Source organism: Oncorhynchus mykiss, chromosome 5, assembly GCF_013265735.2.
Source record: "Oncorhynchus mykiss isolate Arlee chromosome 5, USDA_OmykA_1.1, whole genome shotgun sequence".
Lineage (NCBI taxonomy): Eukaryota > Metazoa > Chordata > Actinopteri > Salmoniformes > Salmonidae > Oncorhynchus > Oncorhynchus mykiss.
The window spans coordinates 9,375,243-9,399,134 of record NC_048569.1 but is presented as its reverse complement, the minus strand read 5'-3'; the positions used below and the strand labels follow the sequence as shown (position 1 = coordinate 9,399,134).

Sequence of the window (23,892 nt, the reverse complement as noted above, 5' to 3'; positions counted from 1 at the left end):
TCAAAACTAGTAAAGTGTCTCCACTAATGTCTACATTTTGGCGTCTCCACTTAACAACCATATTATTCAGTGTTGGGGTCCATTCCATTTCAATTATAAATTGGAATTGGAATTTCAGTTTAATTCCGAAATTGACTTAATTTAAATGGAATTGACCACATCCCTGGTTTTGTAGCCATATTACACTCTTCAAACAGTTGTCTACAAATACTTTATTGTAATTTGGTTATGAATATTGTCGTTGAATACGTTTTTTTTGTAGTTTTCTTAAGCCAGCCTTTGTAGCTTTTCTGTATTTTTATGCATTTTAGATAATCCTTTTGGACCTTTCCAGACATTTTTGATAGAGCTTTTATTAAAACAGCCCTATTCCACAAAGTTTAGAAAATAATTGTTGTATTATGCTGGCAGACTGTGGAATAAGGTGTAGATGATAATATTTTTGTGTTTATTTGATTGCTCACCCAGTTTTAGAACGCTACGAAGTACTACACGTTATAGCACTTTTGCACAGACTGTTTCACTGTTGTCATTTACATGGGCATTTGATTTCAAGCCGGAGTCATTCCACCACAAAAAGCACAAGAAATAGCATTTCGCCACCCCCCATCTCAGATTGTTCTGAAATCATTTGTATAGTTCGAAACAGATAAGATTTAGTATTCCTGAAACATTATTTTGTTGAAATATACAACGTTACCAAAAATATGTGGACACCTGCTCGTCGAACATCTCATTCCAAAATCATGGGGATTAATATGGAGTTGGTCCTCCTTTTGTTGCTGTCACAGCCTCTACTCTTCTGGGAAGGCTTTCCCCTAGATGTTGGAGTATTGCTGCAGGGTCTTGCTTCCATTCAGCCACAAGAGCATTAGTGAGGCAGGGCACTGATGTTGGCCGATTAGGCCTGGCTCGCAGTCAGCGTTCCAATTCATCCCACAGGTGTTCGATAGAGTTGAGGTCAGGGCTCTGTGCAGGCCAGTCAAGTTTTTCCACACTAATCTTGACAAAGCATTTCTGTATGGACCTCACTTTGTGCACGGGGGCATTGTCATGCTGAAACAGGAAAGGACCTTCCTTGCCCGAACCATGAAAAACAGCCCCAGACCATTATTCCTCCTCCACCCAACTTTACAGTTGGCACTATGCAGTGGGGCAGGTAGCGTTCTGCTGGCATCCGCCAAACCCAGATTCGTCCGTCAGACTGCCAGATGGTGAATTCATCACTCCAGAGAACACGTTTCCACTGCTCCAGAGTCCAATGGGGGCGAGCTTTACACCACTCCAGCCGACGCTTGGCATTACGCATGGTGATCTTAGGCTTGTGTGCGGCTGCTCGGCCATAAAAAACCATTTCATGAAGCTCCTGACTAACAGTTATTTGGTTGGTGTTACTTCCAGAGGCAGTTTGGAACTCGGTAGTGAGTGTTGCACCTCAGGACTCACGATCCCGTTCTGTGAGCTTGTGTGCAGCTCTAGCAAGGCAAAAATTTGAGGTAGTAATTGCTGGAAAGGTGGCATCCTATGATGGTGCCACGTTGAAAGTCACTGAGCTTGGCCCCCCGAGTGGCGCAGGCGTCACTACTGCCTGTGGTTCGATCCCAAGCTGTGTCACAGCCGGCCGTAACCAGGAGTCCCATAGGGCGGTGCACAATTGGCCTAGCATCGTCCGGGTTTGGGGAGGGTTCCTTGACTCATCACGCTCTAGTGACTCCTTGTGGCGGGCCGTGCACCTGCAAGCTGACCTCAGTTGAACAGTGTTTCCTCCCACAGAGTGGTGCGGCTGGCTTCCGGGTTAAGCGACCAGGTGTTAAGAAGCAGCTCGGCTTGGCGGGTCATTTTTCAAAGGACGCATTACTCGACCTCTCCCGAGCCCGTTGGGGAGTTGCAGCAATGAGACAAGATCGTAACTACCAATTGGATATCACAAAATTGTGGAGAAAAAGGGGATACAATTACAACAAACAAACAAAAATTATAATCACTGAGCCATTCTACTGCCAATGTTTGTCTATGGAGATTGCATGGCTATGTGCTCGATTTTATACACCTGTCAGCAATGGATGTAGCTGAAATAGCCGAATTCACACATTTTTGTGTATATAATGTAATTTGATATCTGAGCAATTAAGCTAATTGATTGTACCCAAGTTGTCCATTTATTTTATTTATAAGATTCATATAATCTTTAATAAATGTAGTACCTAATATCCGATTTAGACCATAATTCTTACTAACAATAAGTAAGACATGAGGAATTCAATAAAATGGTAAAAAGGCCACCCACGGACACCCCACCCCAACAACCACGCCAATCCCACCCCAACAACCACTCCAATCCCACCCCAACAGCCACGCCAATCCCACCCCAACAACCACGCCAATCCCACCCCAACAACCTGTATACAGTATCAGGTCTCTGTTTGACAAATATTATGGATCTGCTGCTTGGACTATTGCTTATTCATCATTCGTAATGTATTCCCTGTGAATCGGGTGAATTTTGAAATCGGCCATTGAAGTCGCTTGCATTGTTTACAATAAATTTGTTTTGCCCACTAGATGTCGCTGTTCCTGATGCTTTTATCCGTTTTGCTGGTCTCTTGTGTTTTATTAAATGGATCACAACATTTCCTCTGCAACCTTGGGTAGAAAACCAATAGCTTTTGCTCATGATGAAAATACATTGTGTGGTCATCCTCACAATAGAAACCAGTCCTCCATGAAAAGTGATTCAGTTTGTCCTTCTCTTAGGCTTAACTTGTGTCCAGGAAACGGCCCCTTTGTGTGTTTTATTCCCTTTAAAAAAAGGGTATGGATTAGTTCATTCCTGGTGAACAAGCAAACCATTAGGCTACATCAATTCTAATGGTTTCAATTGTAAAAGTCCCAAACACAAACTCTATAGTGTTTTGCAAGTGTAATGGTATTGGGGCTGGGTTGGGTTTAATGGTAAATGTCACTAATCACACTAAATATTAGGGATGCAATAGTACACAGCAACTGCTTGGGGCCCCAGGCCGTTAGGGGACTCCTGAGGGCTGACAGACTTTACTCCACAGCAATGTCTCAAAATGTGTCAACCACAACCCCCTCCCCCTTAAACAACCAATGTACGATTTGCAATGACATCTCAGTAGGAAACTGCCCTAAAGGGGCCCCATGAAGAGAGGGGAAACACACAAAAAAAAGCACATTTGACGAGATACCGCTGTCTTTCAAATCCGCTGTGTGGGAAATGTTGGATTCAGCGTGCAATACGATGACGAGGGTAAGAAGACCGTAAACAAACAAAGTACAGTCTGCAAGCATTGCTTTGCCCCTGTCAGCTACTCGAGTGGAAACACTTCAAACGTGATGTGTCATTTACGTGGCCGTCACCCGGCTGTATCCCTTGTAGGTAAAGCTGGAGCAAAGAGAGTCCACTCGTTTGCGAAAAACACAACAATCTCTCGTTGCTGCCTTCCAACAACAATTTGCGACAAATTCAGAAAAACATAAAGAAATAACAAAAGCAGTGGGGGTATTCATCATAGCCAAAGATTTGCCGCCCTATTCGGTGGTTACTGACTCGGGATTTCGTCACCTGATGATTTTCTTAAACCGCGTTACAATGTCCCCTCCCGCACACATTTCAGTAGCAAAGTAATTCCCAAACTCTATGAAACATCACGGAGAGAAAATGAAAACAAATTGATACAGACACCCTATATACCTCTCTCCACGGATAGTTGAACCTCCAGAGGAACTCAAAGCTACCTCACTGTGATGGTTCACTATGTACTGGAAGCTACCTCACTGTGATGGTTCACTATGTACTGGAAGCTACCTCGCTGTGACGGTTCACTATGTGCTGGAAGCTACCTCACTGTGACGGTTCACTATGTGCTGGAAGCTACCTCACTGTGACGGTTCACTATGTACTGGAAGCTACCTCACTGTGACGGTTCACTATGTGCTGGAAGCTACCTCACTGTGACGGTTCACTATGTACTGGAAGCTACCTCACTGTGACGGTTCACTATTACTGGAAGCTACCTCACTGTGACGGTTCACTATGTGCTGGAAGCTACCTCACTGTGACGGTTCACTATGTGCTGGAAGCTACCTCACTGTGATGGTTCACTATGTACTGGAAGCTACCTCACTGTGATGGTTCACTATGTACTGGAAGCTACCTCACTGTGACGGTTCACTATGTGCTGGAAGCTACCTCACTGTGACGGTTCACTATGTGCTGGAAGCTACCTCACTGATGGTTCACTATGTACTGGAAGCTACCTCACTGTGATGGTTCCCTATGTACTGGAAGCTACCTCACTGTGATGGTTCCCTATGTACTGGAAGCTACCTCACTGTGATGGTTCACTATGTCCTGGAAGCTACCTCACTGTGACGGTTCACTATGTGCTGGAAGCTACTTCACTGTGATGGTTCACTATGTACTGGAAGCTACCTCACTGTGACGGTTCACTATGCGCTGGAAGCTACCTCACTGTGATGGTTCACTATGTGCTGGAAGCTACCTCACTGATGGTTCACTATGTACTGGAAGCTACCTCACTGTGATGGTTCACTATGTACTGGAAGCTACCTCACTGTGATGGTTCACTATGTACTGGAAGTTACCTCACTGTGATGGTTCACTATGTACTAGATTAGGAGATTAGATTAGAGCTACGTGTTGCAAACGCATCCCTTGTATGAGAGTCATACAAACGCACACTTTACTTAAATACAAAGAAACCGTACCGTTACCGTTGCCCACAAACTGTGATACATACCAAACCGTGGGTCTACTGTACCGTTGCATCCCTACTAAGTATGGAGATGTGTTTTTCAATACAATTATTAGTAAACAACTGCCATGCAATGGTTTATAATTGAATTAGGGTTGTCACATTTTAGTCACAAACTCATTTCTCCAAAGTTTTGAGCTTGTATGAAACGTCTTGAGAATTGCATAGGGATAGCTGTCTCAGAGAGAGGCCACTTGTTGGACTGGTCAAGGAGAGTTGGGTTGAAGCTATAGGTTTATAAGAGAAGGACAAACTGAATTGCTTTCATGGAGAACTGGCTTTGAATTGCGAGGATGATCACACCATTTATTTTAATCATGAGCCAAATCTATTGCTTTTCTACCCAGAGTTGCAAAGAAAAGGTCGTGTTCCATTTAATAAATACAACAGACAGCAAAGTGGAGAAAAGGGTGTAGCGGCAGTAGCAGGAACAGTGGAATTTAGTGGTTAAAAACCTGGTACTTTCACACTGATTCATGGTAAATAATACAAGCGATTTCAATTAATAACAGGGGGAATAAAAACATAGCCAGATTTGCAGGAAATGCATTACAAAGGATGAAGAAGCAATACAACAAACATGCAGCTTCATTCTACTATTCAAATGTAAGAAATTCTACTATATACAGGTTGTTGTGGTGGCTTTGGCGCTGAGGTCCATGGGTGGCTTTTTGAACATTTTAGTGGATTCCTCATGTCTTACTCAGTGATGGGGGGAAAAGTACCCAATTGTCATACTTGAGTATAAGTAAAGATACCTTAACAGAAAATGACTCGCGTAAAAGTCACCCAGTAATATACTACTAATATACTAAGTCTAAAGGTATTTGGTTTGAAATATACTTCAGTATCGGAAGTATATGTAATTGCTAAAATATACTTAAGTATCAAAAGTAAAAGTATACATCATTTCAAATTCCTTATTAGGCAAACCAGACGGTACGGTTTTCTTTTTTTTTTTAAGTAGTCAAAAATATAAATAGGGAAGTTAAAGTACAGATTCTTCCAAAAACGACTTAAGTAAAAAAGAGCTACTTTAAGTAGTTTACACCACTGGTCTTACTCGGTGGTAGAAAGTTGGGTACTGTATTTGTTGAATATTATGTGAATGACCACAAATCAAAAGGGCAAATTTGGCTGCACTCAAATTATAAGAGATTAATTTAAAACAAAATAATGTTTCAGGAATGCTATTCTTATCTGTTTATAACTACAGAAATTATTTCAGAACAATCTGAGATGATGGGTGTCATGGCTTGCTAAACCATCTGTTTGAGTCATGAAGAAAATCCACATTTCTTAGATTGTGGCTGTCAAAAATGAACAGCTTTTCCTTTTAGTTTGACGCAAATTGATCAGGATCATCAAACTTTTAATTTATTACCCCGTAAAATCCAGGATTCTTTGCACTGTCACATAGAATGTATCCTATTTGTAATAATTTATAGCAGTGGAAAGATGCCGAAGCACCAGCAAGGTAAATGTAGGAAAACGAGTTGGTGGAAGGCAGGTGGTGAATGTACAGAGGCTACAGTAGATGTGGTTTGGGTTGGATTCTGCCCAATGCAAGGTCCAATGAAGTGTGGGACCAACAGGTGTCCAATGGCCTTTTTAGAAATGTTTCCGTCCTACCCCCCCTTAGCAGATAACAATTGTTAATCTTCACAAACTTTGCTCTGGCTGAGAGAATCCCAACAGTTAACTCACTACTAAAACAAGCGCTCCGTTTCCCACCTTTCTCACCTGCATGCCTTCTAATACTTGATTTATTTTGCCTTTTCCTAACCTCTATTCCTTTTAGCTGTTGTACATTTCAGGTACCTGTTTTTCTCTTTCTCAGAGGCCACGCGTGGGTCTGCTGTAAAACGATTTTCTATCTCATTTGCGCGACACCCAACCAATGGTATGTTTGCTTTTGTTAATTAAGATGCATCCTTACCTCATCCCTGTTGTCATTTTGATCTGGATAGAATCTTCCCTCCTCATGAGATCCTCTGCTAGTGTCAAAGCAGTGCACAGGGAATGTGATCCTAAACATTGAGACTTCTGAATGCTCATGCAGCCCTCCAAGATCATGTGCTTCTTTTGTTCGCCTGAAAAGTCCTCCTGTTTGTCACGCTATAGTTTAGGATTACATGGAGCTATTTTGTGACCTGCTAGGCTAGCTAGACCTGTCCCCTGCTTATCTGTTCATTTTAATAGTCAAAGTGCTGTAGTTTGGTTTGAATATGGCCTTCAATTTTTTCTTGATGACTTTTGTTGTGTTGGAGTTGGGTGACTGTATCACAACAATGTTGCCAATCTAAATGTTCCTTTAGAGGTATGGCAAATAGTTATACCGTTGATCTTGTAATGCTGCTGATCTAGTCAAATATGGTAATGCTGCTAATCTAGTCAAATGTGGTAATGCTGCTAATCTAGTCAAATATGGTAATGCTGCTAATCTAGTCAAATATGGTAATGCTGCTAATCTAGTCAAATGTGGTAATGCTGCTAATCTAGGCAAATGTAGTAATGCTGCTAATCAGGTAAATGTAGTAATGCTGCTAATCAGGTAAATGTGGTAATGCTGCTAATCTAGTCAAATGTAGTAATGCTGCTAATCAGGTAAATGTAGTAATGCTGCTAATCTAGGTAAATGTAGTAATGCTGCTAATCTAGGTAAATGTAGTAATGCTGCTAATCTAGGCAAATGTAGTGATGCTTTTAGTCCATGGCAAATATAACAATGCTGCTAATCTAGTCAAATATGGTAATGCTGCTAATCAGGTAAATGTAGTAATGCTGCTAATCTAGGTAAATGTAGTAATGCTGCTAATCTAGGCAAATGTAGTGATGCTTTTAGTCTATGGCAAATATGGTAATGCTGCTAATCTAGTCAAATGTGGTAATTCTGTTAATCTAGGCAACTATGGTAATGCTGCTAATCTAGTCAAATTTAGCTATAGTATCTATTGCACTTTTATATATTTTTATGTAAAGGCAACTTTTTAAATCAATGTGATATCTGGGATTAATATTTTCGTACATTTGGGCCGCATAAACCTGTCAGTCACCTCAGTTTGTGGTTAACGCTGTAATTTTGATGCAACAAAATATGATTTTGTACATTAAATCAATTTGCACTAATTTGATCATTTTGGATTATCGTTTTTTTCTGCTTTTCTAAATGGGTCAGTCTTTTCCAGTATGTTCTGTGGTAAGTGTTTTATTATGTTTAATTTACCCATTTATATCTTGTCTGAACGTTGTTTGGTGTTTTTAGTTCATATAGATTTCTGTTGTGTATAGTTCAGCTTCCTTTCTCAGTCTAGACCTCCACAGTCTCTTCAACGTAGTCTTCCCTGTTTTCTCCTTTCCTCAGACCCTTGGCTATGGAAATACCTTGAGTAGCTGTGTGCTTTAGTCCTGCCCCTCAGAACACTTTTGCTCATGAAAATGATAATTCTATTTGGTGCTGTTGACAGGTGCTGTCTATGATAAGTAATCTAAACCACAGCCATACAGTACATGTCCTACAGTCCAAAAAAGGTTTAGTATATTTGTTGATAAAATATTAAGATTTGTTATCATTGTTACTGTTAATTTCAGGCATATGCAGTACCAGTCAAAAGTTTGGACACACCTACTCAAGGATTTTTCTATATTTTTTTACTATTATCTACATTATAGAATAATAGTGAAGATGTCAAAACTATGAAATAACACATATGGAATGATGTAGTAACCAAAAAAGTGTTAAACAAATCAAAATATATTTGAGGTTTTCAAAGTAGTCACCCTTTGCCTTGATGACAGCATTGCACAATCTTGGCATTCTCTCAACCAGCTTTGCCTGGAATGCTTTGAGTAGGTGTGTCCAAACTTTTGACTGGTACTTTATATATTTACTTAATATACAGTTGAAGTCGGGAAGTTTACATACACTTAGGTTGGAGTCATTAAAACTTGTTTTTCAACCACTCCACAAATATATTGTTAACAGACTATAGTTTTGGCAAGTTGGTTAGGACATCTACTTTGTGCATGACACAAGTAATTTTTCCAACAATTGTTTACAGATATAATAAAAAATATAAGTAAAAATTATAAATATAATTCACTGTATTCCAGTAGGTCAGAAGTTTACATACACTAAGTTGACTGTGCCTTTCAACAGCTTGGAAAATTCAAGAAAATGATGTCATGGCTTTAGAAGCTTCTGATAGGCTAATTGACATCGTTTGAGTCAATTGGAGGTGTACCTGTGGATGTATTTCAAGGCCTACCTTCAAACTCAGTGCCTCTTTGCTTGACATCATGGGAAAATCAAAAGAAATCAGCCAAGACCTCAGAAAAAAAATTGTAGACCTCCACAAGTCTGGTTCATCCTTGGGAGCAATTTCCAAACGCCTGAAGGTACCACGTTCATTTGTACAAACAATAGTACACAAGTATAAACACCATGGGACCACGCAGACGTCATACCGCTCAGGAAGGAGATGTGTTCTGTCTCCTAGAGATGAACGTACTTTGGTGCGAAAAGTGCAAATCAATCCCAGAACAACAGCAAAGGACCTTGTGAAGATGCTGGAGGAAACATGTACAAGAGTATTTATATCCACAGTAAAGAGTCCTATATCGACAACCCGAAAGGGCGCTCAGCAAGGAAGAAGCCACTGCTCCAAAATCGGCATAAAAAAGCCAGACTACGGTTTGCAACTGCACATGGGGACAAAGATCATACTTTTTGGAAAAATTTCCTCTGGTCTGATGAAACAAAAATAGAACTGTTTGGCCATAATGACCGTCGTTATGTTTTCAGGAAAAAGGGGAAGGCTTGCAAGCCGTAGAACACCATCCCAACCATGAAGCACGGGGGTGGCAGCATCATGTTGTGGGGGTGCTTTGCTGCAGGAGGGACTGGTGCACTTCACAAAATAGATGGCATCATGAGGGAGGACATTGTGAAAACATTGAAGCAACATCTCAAGACATCAGTCAGGAAGTTGAAGCTTGGTCGCAAATGGGTCTTCCAAATGGACAATGACCCCAAGCATACTTCCATACTTGGCAAAATGGCTTAAGGACAACAAAGTCAAGGTATTGGAGTGGCCATCACAAAGCCCTGACCTCAAGCCTATAGAAAATGTGTGGGCAGAACTGAAAAAGCGTTTGCGAGCAAGGTCGTCTACAAACCTGACTCAGTTACACCAGCTCTGTCAGGAGGAATGGGCCAAAATTCACCCAACTTATTGTGGAAGCTTGTGCAAGGCTACCCGAAATGATTGACCGAAGTTAAACAATTCAAAGGCAATGTTACCAAATACTAATTGAGTGTTTATGAACATCTGTCCCACTGTGAATGTGATGAAATATAAAAGCTGTAATAAATCATTTATCTATACTATTATTCTGACATTTCACATTCTTAAAAGAAAGTGGTGATCCTAACTGACCTAAAACAGGGAATTTTAACTAGGATTAAATGTCAGGAATTGTGAAAAGCTGAGTTTAAATGTATTTGGCTAAGGTGTATGCAAACTTCCGACTTCAACTGTATATTTCTTGTTATAGGGAAAGTTAGAAGTTTAATAAGAAAGGGGGAAGATCCAATATATACCTTTTCCTGAGGGATCATATAGTGTAACTACAGTGTTATACATCCCTGCAAATATTTTCACACTTGGCCAACAAATACGTTTTTAATGATAAAGGAACTTTGTTCAAATCTAATATTTTTTATATTAATTTACATCATATCGCAAAATGTGTCTTTCTACAGAGTACCCATGTTTTTCATCCATGGTGTGTTACTCATTGGGGAGGTATTCATACAAATAAATGTGGTTATTGCTTAAAATGATAAGCTCAATTGATTTTAGTTATATATTTAGCAAACCTATTTTGTTCAATGTATTGACTCAATGACATGCTAATGGGGAAGATTTTGATGCTGTTTTTTAGTGATCAAATAAATGTCCCCTTTTGCCCTCCGTTGTTTTAACCAGAGAAGCCATGCTCATTGTAACATACTAACTGAAAAATGTTTTCTGCGTCATCACCTTTGTCTTGCAGTGTCTCAGACACATTTATTTACACTTTGGTGGCAAAACAAGCAATGTATAGAGAGAATCATGGTACCATCTAAACCGCTGCGGAAATATTTTCAATAACCACAAATATTGTATTTTCATTGTATTTGAAGCTGGTGTACAAAACCCAAAGTAAAAGACGCAAAAACAAAACTTATGAACGGGAAGCATAGAAATAGAACAGATCTACCTCTTCTTAGACTTGCTTTCAATGAGAGTAACAGATCTATAACTCATATTTTTATGCAAATTTCATCAGGTTGCCCAAAAAGTTACAACTTGTAGCTTTTAAATTAAATGTAAAATAAAAAAAATTAAGACCGCTTTTTCTCCTGAACGATATTGTGGTGTTTGTTAGACCACTTTGTTCAATCTCTCCCCAACGTCCATCAAAGGCTTCAGGGCTATATAAACCAAACTGTATTCCCAACTAGGTTAACATTCACTCTTGTGTTTCTTCTCATCCTGGCTGTGACAGTCGTGATGGGTATTGCTTTCAGTGGGATATACTTTGTATCATACATCTGCCTGCATCCTACAGTATTCACCTCAATCAGATCTGATTTTTGTCGGTAGTGTTTTATTTTGTTTGCTGTCACTTGGAGATAATGGAAGCATTGTGATTTTTGTCTGCCGATTTTCAAATAATACAATGTTCTCTGTCATGAGTAGTCCCCAGAGGGCTTGTAGTGTTCTCCGTATTGTCGGCTTATCGTCTGGAGGCGTTTCCACCCTCTAGGTTTTGAGCTGTACTCCATGGTTCCGTCCATATGCCCCCTGGAGACCCTGCACAACTCGCTCTCGCTGAAACAGATAGACGACTTCCTGGCTTCCATCGCTGCATCTCATGAGTCACTCCTGGACATCTCTGCCTCCTCCCCAGGTACTTATCGCTGCTCATCGTACAGTACAAATTATCAACGGTAATTTGTTGCCGCTCGCATCTCAATGTCTTTTTTTTTGTGTTCGACAGCTGCGAAAAAAACTCCTTTGAACACTTACACCCCTGCAAAGATATTGCCCTGCCCTTTCACGCAAGGCAAGAAGAATCTGGACAAGGCTGCAACTGGTAAACGATTTAGGGTTGAATACCCATCACTTGCTATAGTAGTACTGTAACTAATAGGCTTGCTCTGTCTATGTACTCTTTATTTGACCATTCTTTGGGCTATTCCAGCATTATAGATGTGACATAAGAAATAAAGCAAATACGCTTTTGGTCCTGAGTGGCGCAGAGGTCCTCGGCACTGCTTCTCAGTGCTAGAGGCGTCACTACAGACCCTGGTTTGATTTCAGGCTGTATCACAACCGGCCGTGATTGGGAGTCCCATAGGGCGGGGCGCAATTGGCACAGCGTCATCCGGGTTTGGCCAGAGTAGGCCGTCATTGTAAATAAGAATTTTGTTCTTAACTGACTTGCTTAGTTAAATAAATTTTAAAAAATGGATGTGACATGAAATGTACAAGATTTCAGGGGAGATTGAACATATTAGAAAAAAGTCTGTGTTTGTAAGTCTTTTAGAATGAACGGCTTGACTGAACACAAAAACAACCATTTTGAAAAGATTGTCTTGCATTATTACTTTGGAGAGGAGAAGCAACGATTATGGATGTGAAACTCTCCGTTATGGATGTGACAATCTGAAACAGTCAGATTTCTTGATCAAAATCTATCGTATTGTAACACAAGTGTTGTCATCTGGAATGTTTTTTAGAATGTCAAACGAAGTGGAACTACATAATTATGGTCCAGAATACTGAATAGTATTCTGCAATGCAAGGCAACACTCCAAACAGAGTATTTTTTTTTTTACAAATTAAAAAAAAAAAACATCTTTATCAATGACCATTACTAGTTGAATGTAGACATGGGATTATTTTTTATTCTATTTTTTGTATTTTCTTAAAAGGGTGGATCAATTTTAATATTGAGGATAGATTGTAGCTTCCATCAAAGTAATTGTCTGCATCATTTCCAATCTCCCATATATTTTCGGTGTACATATATTTATATATACACTACCGTTCAAAAGTTTGGGGTCACTTAGAAATGTCCTTGTTTTTGAAAGAAAAGCACATATTTTTTCCTTTAATATAACATCAAATTGATCAGAAATACAGTGTAGACATTGTTAATGTTGTAAATGACTATTGTAGCTGGAAACGGCTGATTTTTAATGGAATATCTACATAGGTGTACAGAGGCCCATTATCAGCAACCATCACTCCTGTGTTCCAATGGCACATTGTGTTAGCTAATCCAAGTTGATCATTTTAAAGGGCTAATTGATCATTAGAAAACCCTTTTCCAATTATGTTAGCACAGTCGAAAACTGTTCTGATTAAAGAAGCAATAAAACTGGCCTTCTTTAGACTAGTTGAGTATCTGGAGCATCAGCATTTGTGGGTTCAATTACAGGCTCAAAATGGCCAGAAACAAAAATCTGTATTTAAAAAAAAAAAATGCCTTTTTTTTTAACGAGGCAAGTCAGTTAAGAACACATTCTTATTATCAATGACGGCCTAGGAACGGTGGGTTAACTACCTGTTCAGGGGCAGAACGACAGATTTGTACCTTGTCAGCTCGGGGATTCAATCTTGCAACCTTACGGTTACTAGTCCAACGCTCTAACCACCTGCCTTACATTGCACTCCACGAGGAGTCTGCCTGTTACGCGAATGCAGTAAGAAGCCAAGGTAAGCTGCTAGCTAGCATTAAACGTATCTTATAAAAAACAATCAATCATAATCACTAGTTAACTACACATGGTTGATGATATTACTAGTTTATCTAGCGTGTCCTGCGTTGCATATAATTGATGCATTCGCGAAAAAGGTCTGTCGTTGCTCCGTGTACCTAACCATAAACATCAATGCCTTTCTTAAAATCAATACACAAATATATATTTTTAAACCTGCATATTTAGCTGAAAGAAATCCAGGTTAGCAGGCAATATTAACCAGGTGAAATTGTGTCACTTCTCTTGCGTTCATTGCACGCAGAGTCAGGGTATATGCAACAGTTTGGGCCGCCTGGCTCATTGCGAACTAATTTGCCAGAATTTTACGTACTTATGACATAACATTGAAGGTTGTGCAATGTAACAGGAATATTTAGACTTATGGATGCCACCCGTTAGATAAAATACCCAACGGTTCTGTATTTCACTGAAAGAATAAACGTTTTGAGATGATAGTTTCCGGATTCTACCATATTAATGACCTATGACTCGTATTTCTGTGTGTTATTATGTTATAATTAAGTCAATGATTTGATAGTGCAGTCTGACTGAGCGATGGTAGGCAGCAGCAGGCTCGTACGCATTCATTCAAACAGCACTTTCGTGCGTTTTGCCAGCAGCTCTTCGCAATGCTTCAAGCATTGAGCTGTTTATGACTTCAAGCCTATCAACTCTTTGAGATGAGGCTGGTGTAACGGCTAGTTAGTTAGCGGGGTACGCGCTAATTGCATTTCAATCGGTGACGTCACTCGCTCTGAGACTTGGAGTCGTTGTTCCCCTTGCTCTGCAAGGGCCGCGGCTTTTCTGGAGCGATGGGTAACGATGCTTTGAGGGTGGCTGTTGTCGATATGTTCCTGGTTCGAGCCTAGGTAGGGGCGAGGAGAGGGACGAAAGCCATACTGTTACACTGGCAATACTAAAGTGCCTGTAAGAACATCCAATAGTCAAAGGTATATGAAATACCAATGGTATAGAAATAAATAGTCCTATAATTCCTATAATAACTACAATCTAAAACTTCTTACCTGTGAATATTGAAGACTCATGTTAAAAGGAACCACCAGCTTTCATATGTTCTAATGTTCTGAGCAATGAACTTAAACGTTAGCTTTTTTACATGGCACATATTGCACTTTTACTTTCTTCTCCAACACTTTGTTTTTGCATTATTTAAACCAAATTGAACATGTTTCATTATTTATTTGAGGCTAAATTGATTTTATTCATGTATTATATTAAGTTAAAATAAGTGTTCATTCAGTATTGTTGTAATTGTCATTATTACAAATAAAAAAAAATTAAATCGGCCAATTTAATCGGTATCGGCTTTTTTTGGTCCTCCAATAATCGGTACCGGCGTTGAAAAATCATAATCGGTCGACCTCTAGTCTCAACGTCAACAGTGAAAAGGTGACTCCGGGATGCTGGCCTTCTAGGCAGAGTTGCAAAGAAAAAGCCATATCTCAGACTGGCCAATAAAAATAAAATATTAAGATGGGCAAAAGAACACAGACACTGGACAGAGGAACTCTGCCAGCACCGGATTTCTATTGGCCAGATTTTTTTCAACTGCACTGTGATGTTTCACAAAAGTTCTGAACCTTTCTATTCTCATAGTTTCTACAGATTGTAAATTAAAGGTAAAATTTTTTGCTAAAATAATTATTATATTATTGATCGATTGACTGACTTTTGAAATCACCCAGTAGTGCCATCTGCAGTGTTAGCTCTAGGTTAATGTTGCAATTCTTCAGCCATTCCTGGACCTATGACCAAAAATTAGCTACATATGGACAATACCAAAATAAATGATCTAATAACTCTGCCTCCTTGCAAAATCTGCAGAGCTGGGAACGTTGTATCCCCTATATAAACTCAGCAAAAAAAGAAACGTCCTCTCACTGTTAATCGCGTTTATTTTCAGCAAACTTGACATGTGTAAGGATTTGTATGAACATAACAAGATTCAACAACTCTGACATAAACTGAACAAGTTCCACAGACATGTGACTAACAGAAATGGAACAATGTATTCCTGAACAATGGGAGGGGGGGGGGGGTCCAAATCAAAAGTAACAGTCAGTATATGGTGTGGCCACCAGCTGTATTAAGGACTGCAGTGCATTTCCTCCTCATGGACTGCACAAGATTTGCCAGTTCTTGCTGTGAGATGTTACCCCACTCTTCCACCAAGGCACCTGCAAGTTCGCAGACATTTCTGGGGGGAATGGCCCTAGCCTTCACCCTCCAATCTAACAGGTCCCAGACGTGCTCAATGGGATTGAGATCCGGGCTCTTCGCTGGCCATGGCAGAACACTGACATTCCTGTCTTGCAGGAAATCACGCACAGAACAAGGAGTATGGCTGGTGGCATTGTCATGCTGGAGGGTCATGTCAGGATGAGCCTGCAGGAAGGGTACCACATGAGGGAGAAGGATGTCTTCCCTGTAACTCACAGCATGAGATTGCCTTCAATGACGACAAGCTCAGTCCGATGATGTTGTGACATACCGCCCCAGACCATGACGGACCCTCCACTTCCAAATCGATCCCGCTCCAGAGTACATGCCTCGATGTAACGCTCATTCCTTCAACTATAAACGCGAATCCGACCATCACCCCTGGTGAGACAAAACCACGACTCCTCAGTGAAGAGCACTTTTTGCCAGTCCTGTCTGGTCCAGCGACGATGGGTTTGGGCCCATTGGCGATGTTGTTGCCGGTGATGTCTAGTGAAGACCTGCCTTAGAATATGCCTACAGGCCCGCAGTCCAGCCTCTCTCAGCCTATTGCGGACTGTCTGAGCACTGATGGCGGAATTGTGCGTTCCTGGTGTAACTCGGACAGTTGTTGTTGCCATCCTCTACCTGTCCCGCAGGTGTGATGTTCGGATGTACCGATCCCTGTTACACGTAGTCTGCCACTGCGAAGACGATCAGCTGTCCGTCCCGTCTCCCTGTAGTTCTGTCTTAGGCTTCTCACTGTACGGACATTGCAATTTATTGCCCTGGCTACATCTGCAGCCCTCATGCCTCCTTGCAGCATGCCTAAGGCACGTTCACGGAGATGAGCAGGGACGCTGGGCATCTTTCTTTTGGTGTTTTTCAGAGTCAGTAGAAAGGCCTCTTTAGTGTCCTAAGTTTTCAAAACTGTGACCTTAATTGCCTACCATCTGTAAGCTGTTAGTGTCTTAACGACCGTTCCACAGGTTCATATTCATTAATTGTTTATGGTTCATTGAACAAGCATGGGAACAGTGTTTAAACACATTACAATGAAGATCTGTGAAGTTATTTGGATTTTTACAAATTATCTTTGAAAGACAGGGTCCTGAAAAAGGGATGTTTCTTTTGTTGCTGTGTTTATATAACATTCTATTGGTTGCAATAATTTGGTATAATTTAAATTGAAAAAATTCTAAGTTTTGAATCCGGCGTCGTTTTGCATGTCAATTCATAAACCATGTGCCATGGAATTGGTACATCGCAAATCTCTTCCCAACTATTTAGCAATTTATATGGCACAGCTGTCAAGAGTTCCTTACTTTTTCCCACTTGCCTCTTCCTTTTTTGCGGTATTGCTACAATTAGTTGGTTGAAATAGACATGAGATTATTTGTTTTTCACCTTTTCTGAAATATTGTGTTAAAATAGACATGAATATGCAAATGAGCAATATGCAGATTAAGCTGTTTGGTATTCCCCCCCCCCACACAAAAATACCAAAAGCAGCAGCTACTCTTCCTGGGGTCCACACAAAACATGAAACATGACATAATATGGAACGTTAATAGACAAGAACAGCTCAAGGACAGAACTGTGTCAATTTAAAAAAGGCACACGTAGCCTACACATCAATACATACACAAACTATATAGGTCAAATAGGGGAGAGGCGATGTGAGCTTTTTCTTTACCTGTTTTTTGACATGTGCCTACTGTTAGTCTGCACTCCAAAATATAATTAGGAACGTGGTTTCGATAATTAGGAACGTGGTTTCATTCTGAAATGATTGACAAGTTTTTCTCAGGTTGACCTTCCGCTGGAACTTTTTTCCTTATTCAGTCACAATGTTCTTGTGAATGGAGAATGCCAAGTTGACACATCTGAAAGCTCAGTAACGGCTGGAGATTAACTCTACTATTTGAGATGAACTGAAGTCCATTTCACCAGCGGTGTGAGCTATGCTCACAGTTGACCATGCTCATTGAGCTTCCTTTTCTCCTTCACAGGGATCAGCTCATCGCCCACTAAAGAACCCCGGTCTGGCCCTGCTGACCCTTCCCCAAACGCTGCAGCCGGGGATAAAGCGTCCCAGCCGTCCCCTTCTCAGCCCACCACAGAAAGTAAAGCAGCCCTGCAATCCTCCTCTGAGGACCTGGAACCTCCTACTGGATTCTCAGCCACCCTGAACCCAGCAACTCAACACGCCTCCGAAGAGAAACTGGAAGCCTCAACCCCAGACAAATGGGTCAAGCAGACTCTGCAGCATGATGCCCAAAGTTGCAAAGTGCCACCACAAACCCAGAGTGGTGACGTGTCACCACAATCCCCTGCCAAAGTCCCTTCAAAGAACCCTACCCAAGATAACCTGACTTGTAAAATGTCCCCACACTCACCTTCCAAAGAAATCCAGAGTGGTAAAGTGTTACCACAAACGTTTACCCAGGATGCACCAAGTGGTAAAGTGACGCCACAAGCCCCTTCCCTAGACCCCACAGAAAAGGGGTCCGAGACTTCACCCCATGACAGAGTTCACCAGGGACTGAATTCTAAAGGGACTCTTGGAGAAGGTGCCATGTCTTTGACCACCAGCAAGGAAAGGGAGGCAAAGCTGGACTCCAAATAAACAGATGTTCTGTTCAAGGTCAAAACAGTATTTCAATTGTTACATAATTAGGATTAGATTAACCAGAAATCACATTCTCGTCTAGACTAGGGTTATTTGTTACAAAATGCTGTTACTCATTTAGCTGAGCTTACAACATGGCAATTTCATGATGTTTCAATGTTTCTAGGGAGGGTGTCACTGTTGCACAGTGGGTGTGTGAAAGGCACACTTAACTAAGACATGTGTTTGTGATTGTCTCTGCTACTGTATGACTGCTTCCCATTTGATTCACCTGTTGCTAGCGTCTTGTATATTTTAATGTAATGCCGATGTATAGAATTGAAATGTTGAATATTCTGCTGCCTACATCTCGCTGGATTCCTGAACTGAGACTAATGGAATGGATGTTCTGGCTCATCTTGAGCCTACAAGGTCCAAGCTATGTTTTTAAAGGGTCAGATAAAATATACTTGTTTCCTGTACAGGGTACATATGTTTTTCACCTATATTTTCAGACCTACTCTGAGCTTGCACTTCATTTCCCATTCATGAAACTGGAATCGGAAGTGTCTGCCTTGTGCACACTGTAATGACCATCATTCTCTTTATTACATTGTAATCAAACATATAATTGTTGTGTGTGTGTATATATATATATATATTCAGAATAAAAGTTCAGGGAAAATTCTAATCTTTGGTTTAACTGTCACTTCATTAGTTCTTTACTACAAGTTGTGCTTGTTGTTGTGCAACAACTGTCATTCATGTGTCTATTTGTCTGTCCAAACCATTCTATTTCTTTTGATATGAGAGGTACAATTATGGAAATATTCCTCTAGATAATGTTATTCCCACAGTATATATGTGTTAGCAGGGGAAACACTATTACATCATATTACACAAAACATTTAGCAGGCCTAGACATTGGAGTAATGACGACAGTTAAGGTGTGACAGGTAAAGAATATGGGAGATGATCAGACCTGGGTTCAATCTGTATTTGATTATTTTGGTGTGTTTAAATAACAAATAATGTGGCCCGAATCAAGTACTTCTACTGGAAGTATTTCTAATAATTTCCTATAAATAGCCTACTGCTTAAAAGTATTTTCCAATACTTATTTAAAATACCTGGGTTAAATGCATCGGGGTGTGTTTAAGTCAGTGTATTTGTCTATTTCCAAATGCATTCCAATATGAATACATTACATTTAGCAGACACTTCTAGCCAAAGCGACTTTGTCATGCGTACATACATTTTACGTATGGGTGGTCCCGGGAATATTCAACTATTTGTTTTTTCAATATAAATTAATATCATGGTACTTAACCCCAAATGTCTTTGAAAGTAATTGATACCCTAAATCAGGGATCTTCAACTAGATTCAGCCGCGGGACAATTTTGATGTTGAGCAGATGGTCGGGGATCCGGAACTTAATAATAAAATAAAACATTTGATTGTGAACTGACCGCAAAGAAGCCTAAACAAGATAATACGTAATCCTTTCAAACCCTGATTACATTTGGAAACATTGTCCTGCGTAGGGTGCCATCTTTCACATGAGATGTTAAAACGGATGTCCTGACTCTGGTCATTCAAAATCCCATGGAGCTTATTGTAGGAGTAGGGCTGTTCACACCGGTGTCATGGCTAAATTTCCAACCTGGCCACATTCCATCATGGCCACCTAATCACCCCCCCCCTCATTCCTAATTGGCATATCACTCCTCGCCTCTCTACCTGATAGCTGATGCATGGTGAGAATTCTGGCACAAAAAATGGTAGCTGTGCATCACTGAGGTGGGTGCTACACATTGATGGTGGATGAGGTGAGTATGTAAAGTGCTTTGAGTACCTCAGTTGGTAGATATGTGCTATATTTAAGCCCAATCAATTATTATTTGTATACTATCGCAGCATTCGGAAAGTATTTAGACCCCTTGACTAATTCCACATTTTGTTACGTTGCAGCCTTATTCTAAAAAGGTTTGAATAGTTTTTTTCTCAATCTACATACGATACCCCATAATGAGCAAAAACAGTTAAAAAAAATGTTTTTTCACTTATACAATTATTCAGACCCTTTACACATTACTTTGTTGAAGCGCCTTTGGCAACGTCAAGTCTGAAAAGGAACTAAGGTTGACACAAGTGTGTCCCACGTAATACCCTTGGGGTACGGATACCGTGAGAACAAGGTTCAAGGAAGATGATACCATTGAGTCCAGCTGACATTAGTTAGCTAGCGAGTATGAGACCACAGCATAGCTTTTTGCCAGCTTTAGGTAGCTAGCTCCAAAGAAACTCAGATTGCATGGGAAGTATTCAGACCCCTTCCCTTTTTCCACATTTTGTTACATTACAGCCTTACTCTAAAATGTTTTTGTTTTTTATCCCATAAATCTACACACAATACCCCATAATGGAAGAAGTTTGGAACCACCAAAACTCTTCCTAGAGCTGTCCGCCCGGCGAATCTGCGCAATTGAGGGAGAAGGGCCTTGGTCAGGGAGGTAACCAAGAACCCGATGGTCACTCTGGCAGAGCTCCAGGATTCCTCTGTGGAGATGGGAGAACCTTCTAGAAGGACAACCATCTCTGCAGCACTCCACCAATCAGACCTTTATGGTAGAGTGGCCAGACAGAAGCCACTCCTCAGTAAAAGGCACATGACAGCCCGCTTGGAGTTTGCCAAAAAATCACCTAAAGGACTCTTAGATAATGAGAAACCAGATTATCTGGTCTGATAAAACCAAGATGGAACTCTTTGGCTTGAATGCCAAGCGTCACGTCTGGAGGAAACCTGGCACCATCCCTACAGTGAAGCATAGTGGTGAGCATCATGCTGTGGGGATGTTTTTCAGCTGCAGGGACTGGGAGACTAGTCAGGGTTGAGGGAAAGATGAATGGCGCAAAGTACAGAGAGATCCTTGATGAAAACCTGTCCCAGAGCGCCCAGGACCTCAGACTGGGGGGCGAAGGTTCACCTTCCAACAGGACAACGCAGGAGTTGCTTCTCTTTCTGCTGTGCTCATATTTCATATTTTCCATGAAAGAGTCAAGGAATCCGGGCTTCAAAATAAAATACCAGATTTGAGATAACTTCTGAAAACATGCAGTCCAATAAATGAAGCCTCTTGTAGAGCAATAAATGAAGCCTCTTGTAAAGAGCAAAATGCTATATTTATTCTAACAGAAAATGAACAAATGGTGCGTGCGCTGGAGGGTACTTAGGGATGGTAGGATACATTTTTTCTGGAGAATTCTGTAAGTGGAAGGACTGTTGTGGTACATCTGTATTCCAAGTTTTTTTTACCTCCACGGAGAACCTCCGCCCGCTCTTATTTCTCTGCACACTGCTCTGTAGTTTGAAGAAGTCCTTTAGATGTGGAGGTCGGGACCCCATGGCCTCCAACATTGTATCTTGTTTTGTTCTACAAATTATAAAGAGGATAGTTGGGTGATGAAGAAAAACCCACATATAATTGTATAATCAATCCTAATGTTGTCTATTAGAATTCAACATATGCTTTATTTCAATCTATAGGATTTTTTTTTTTGGTGTCAATTTGATAGAATACAGTTCCTGGAGAAGACAAAATCTATATGAGATTAACTTTGATATTTTTTGTTTCAATGTGTGTGCAATCAATTACTGCGAGTGTATAATTATTATACTATAGACCTCCTTCCAATGGCCTCCTGCATGACACCTGTGCTACATGCCGCTTCCTTTGACACTTAAGCTTCCCGTTTTCTTGTGAGGATGCCTCCTTCTGCCACCCCTGTCATCTGACAGACCACCTTCTGCAGACCATCAGCTGCTTCCTCTGCTGGAGTTGGGTCTACGCTCTCCTTCACTCGCTTGTTCTCTCTGTCTTCTTTCTCACATAAACCTCCATCTGCTCCCCTGTCTTCTCCTTCAAAAATAGACAATTCAAGACTTTAAACCTGTTGTATTGATATAAAACTACAACGATGCATCTTTAATTGCTACGAACTCTGTAGTTGGCTTACTTATTTTTCTACTATGCCGTGCATCTGTTGCAGGTTGAGAGGGTGGATTCCTGCTATTTATTCTGGTAGATAGTGCCTCGGAGGACAGTGTCTTCCGTGTATCATATGACTTGAAATGTATTTTTGTTGACAAAGATAGTAGCTGTACCAGAATCAGAATAAAGCACTATTCAAAGTGCTCGTCACACACAACCCCCTTTTCTTTAGGCCCTCAAAGGACTTCTGCAGACTGATGTTTCTCAGCCATATCTTCCTCCGGAGTAATTTATTTATTGAATTCACAAAAAAATTGTAATTTTGCTTCATTTTATGGAAATATGACTGACTCCAGAAGAGACCTCAGAAGTTTCTGGGAATCTACAACACCAGTTGTTTTGTTTCACCTCTTCTCTGGGACCCCCAGCCATTGTTTAAACCAGGCATGAACAATTATTTTCCATGGAGGAGCAGATTAGAATATATTTTTGCCACCGCGGGCCAGAATCATATTACAGGATTATACATCATGTGTATGACTGTGTTGACAGATATATCTACTGTAAATCACGTCCAGGTATGCTACTTATTTTACTTTTTTTAACATGCACAGAAATAAACCACATCCATGTTCTCCTTTTGGTAGGGATTTTCTTGATTAAACATGGAATGAACTACACGGAGGGAAAAGTACACTGTGCATTCAGCACCACGGACAGAACTCTTGTTAATGGGTATACACATAGGTCAGTTAGGATCACCACTTTATTTTAAGAGTGTGAAATGTCAGAATAATAGTAGAGAGAATTATTTATTTCATCACATTCCTAATGGGTCAGAAGTTTACATACACTCAATTAGCATTTGTTAGCATTGCCTTTAAATTGTTGAACTTGCGTAAAACATTTTGGGTAGCCTTCCACAAGCTTCCCACAATAAGTTTGGTGAATTTTGGCCCATTCCTCCTGACAGAGTTGGTGTAACTGAGTCAGGTTTGTAGGCCTCCTTGCTCGCACACACTTTTTCAGTTCTGCCCACACATTTTCTATAGGATTGAGGTCAGGGCTTTGTGATGGTCCCTCCAATACCTTGACTTTGTTGTCCTTAAGCCATTTTGCCACAACTTTGGAAGTATGCTTGGGGTCATTGTCCATTTGGAAGACCCATTTGCGACCAAGCTTTAACTTCCTGACTGATGTCTTGAGATGTTGCTTCAATATATCCACATAATAGTCCTTCCTCATGATGCCATGTATTTTGTGAAGTGCACCAGTACCTCCTGCAGCAAAGCACCTCCTGTGCTTCACAGTTGGGATTGTGTTCTTTGGCTTGCAAGCCTCCCCCTTTCGCCTCCAAACATAACGATGGTCATTATGGCCAAACAATTCTATTTTTGTTTCATCAGACCAAAGGACATTTCTCCAAAAAGTACGATCTTTGTCCCCATGTGCAG

General features: G+C 40.6%; 1 protein-coding gene across 13 annotated transcripts in view; it reads left to right on the top strand.

The window, feature by feature from the left end:
- ppip5k2 (diphosphoinositol pentakisphosphate kinase 2) overlaps positions 1–19,136 on the top strand; it is a 70,204-nt gene extending 51,068 nt beyond the window's left edge. For 5 of the 13 annotated variants that reach the window (XM_021601596.2, XM_021601589.2, XM_021601586.2 and 2 more), the window contains 5 exons: positions 6,640–6,702; positions 7,978–7,998; positions 11,613–11,756; positions 11,847–11,942; positions 17,847–19,136. In XM_021601596.2, coding sequence (XP_021457271.2) covers positions 6,640–6,702; positions 7,978–7,998; positions 11,613–11,756; positions 11,847–11,942; positions 17,847–18,463 — 941 coding nt within the window. In that variant the 3' untranslated portion in view covers positions 18,464–19,136. The remainder of the gene's footprint in view (positions 1–6,639; positions 6,703–7,977; positions 7,999–11,612; positions 11,757–11,846; positions 11,943–17,846) is intronic. The other 8 variants (XM_021601590.2, XM_021601600.2, XM_021601598.2 and 5 more) reach the window with 2 other exon arrangements.
- The last annotated feature ends 4,756 nt before the right edge of the window (positions 19,137–23,892 follow it).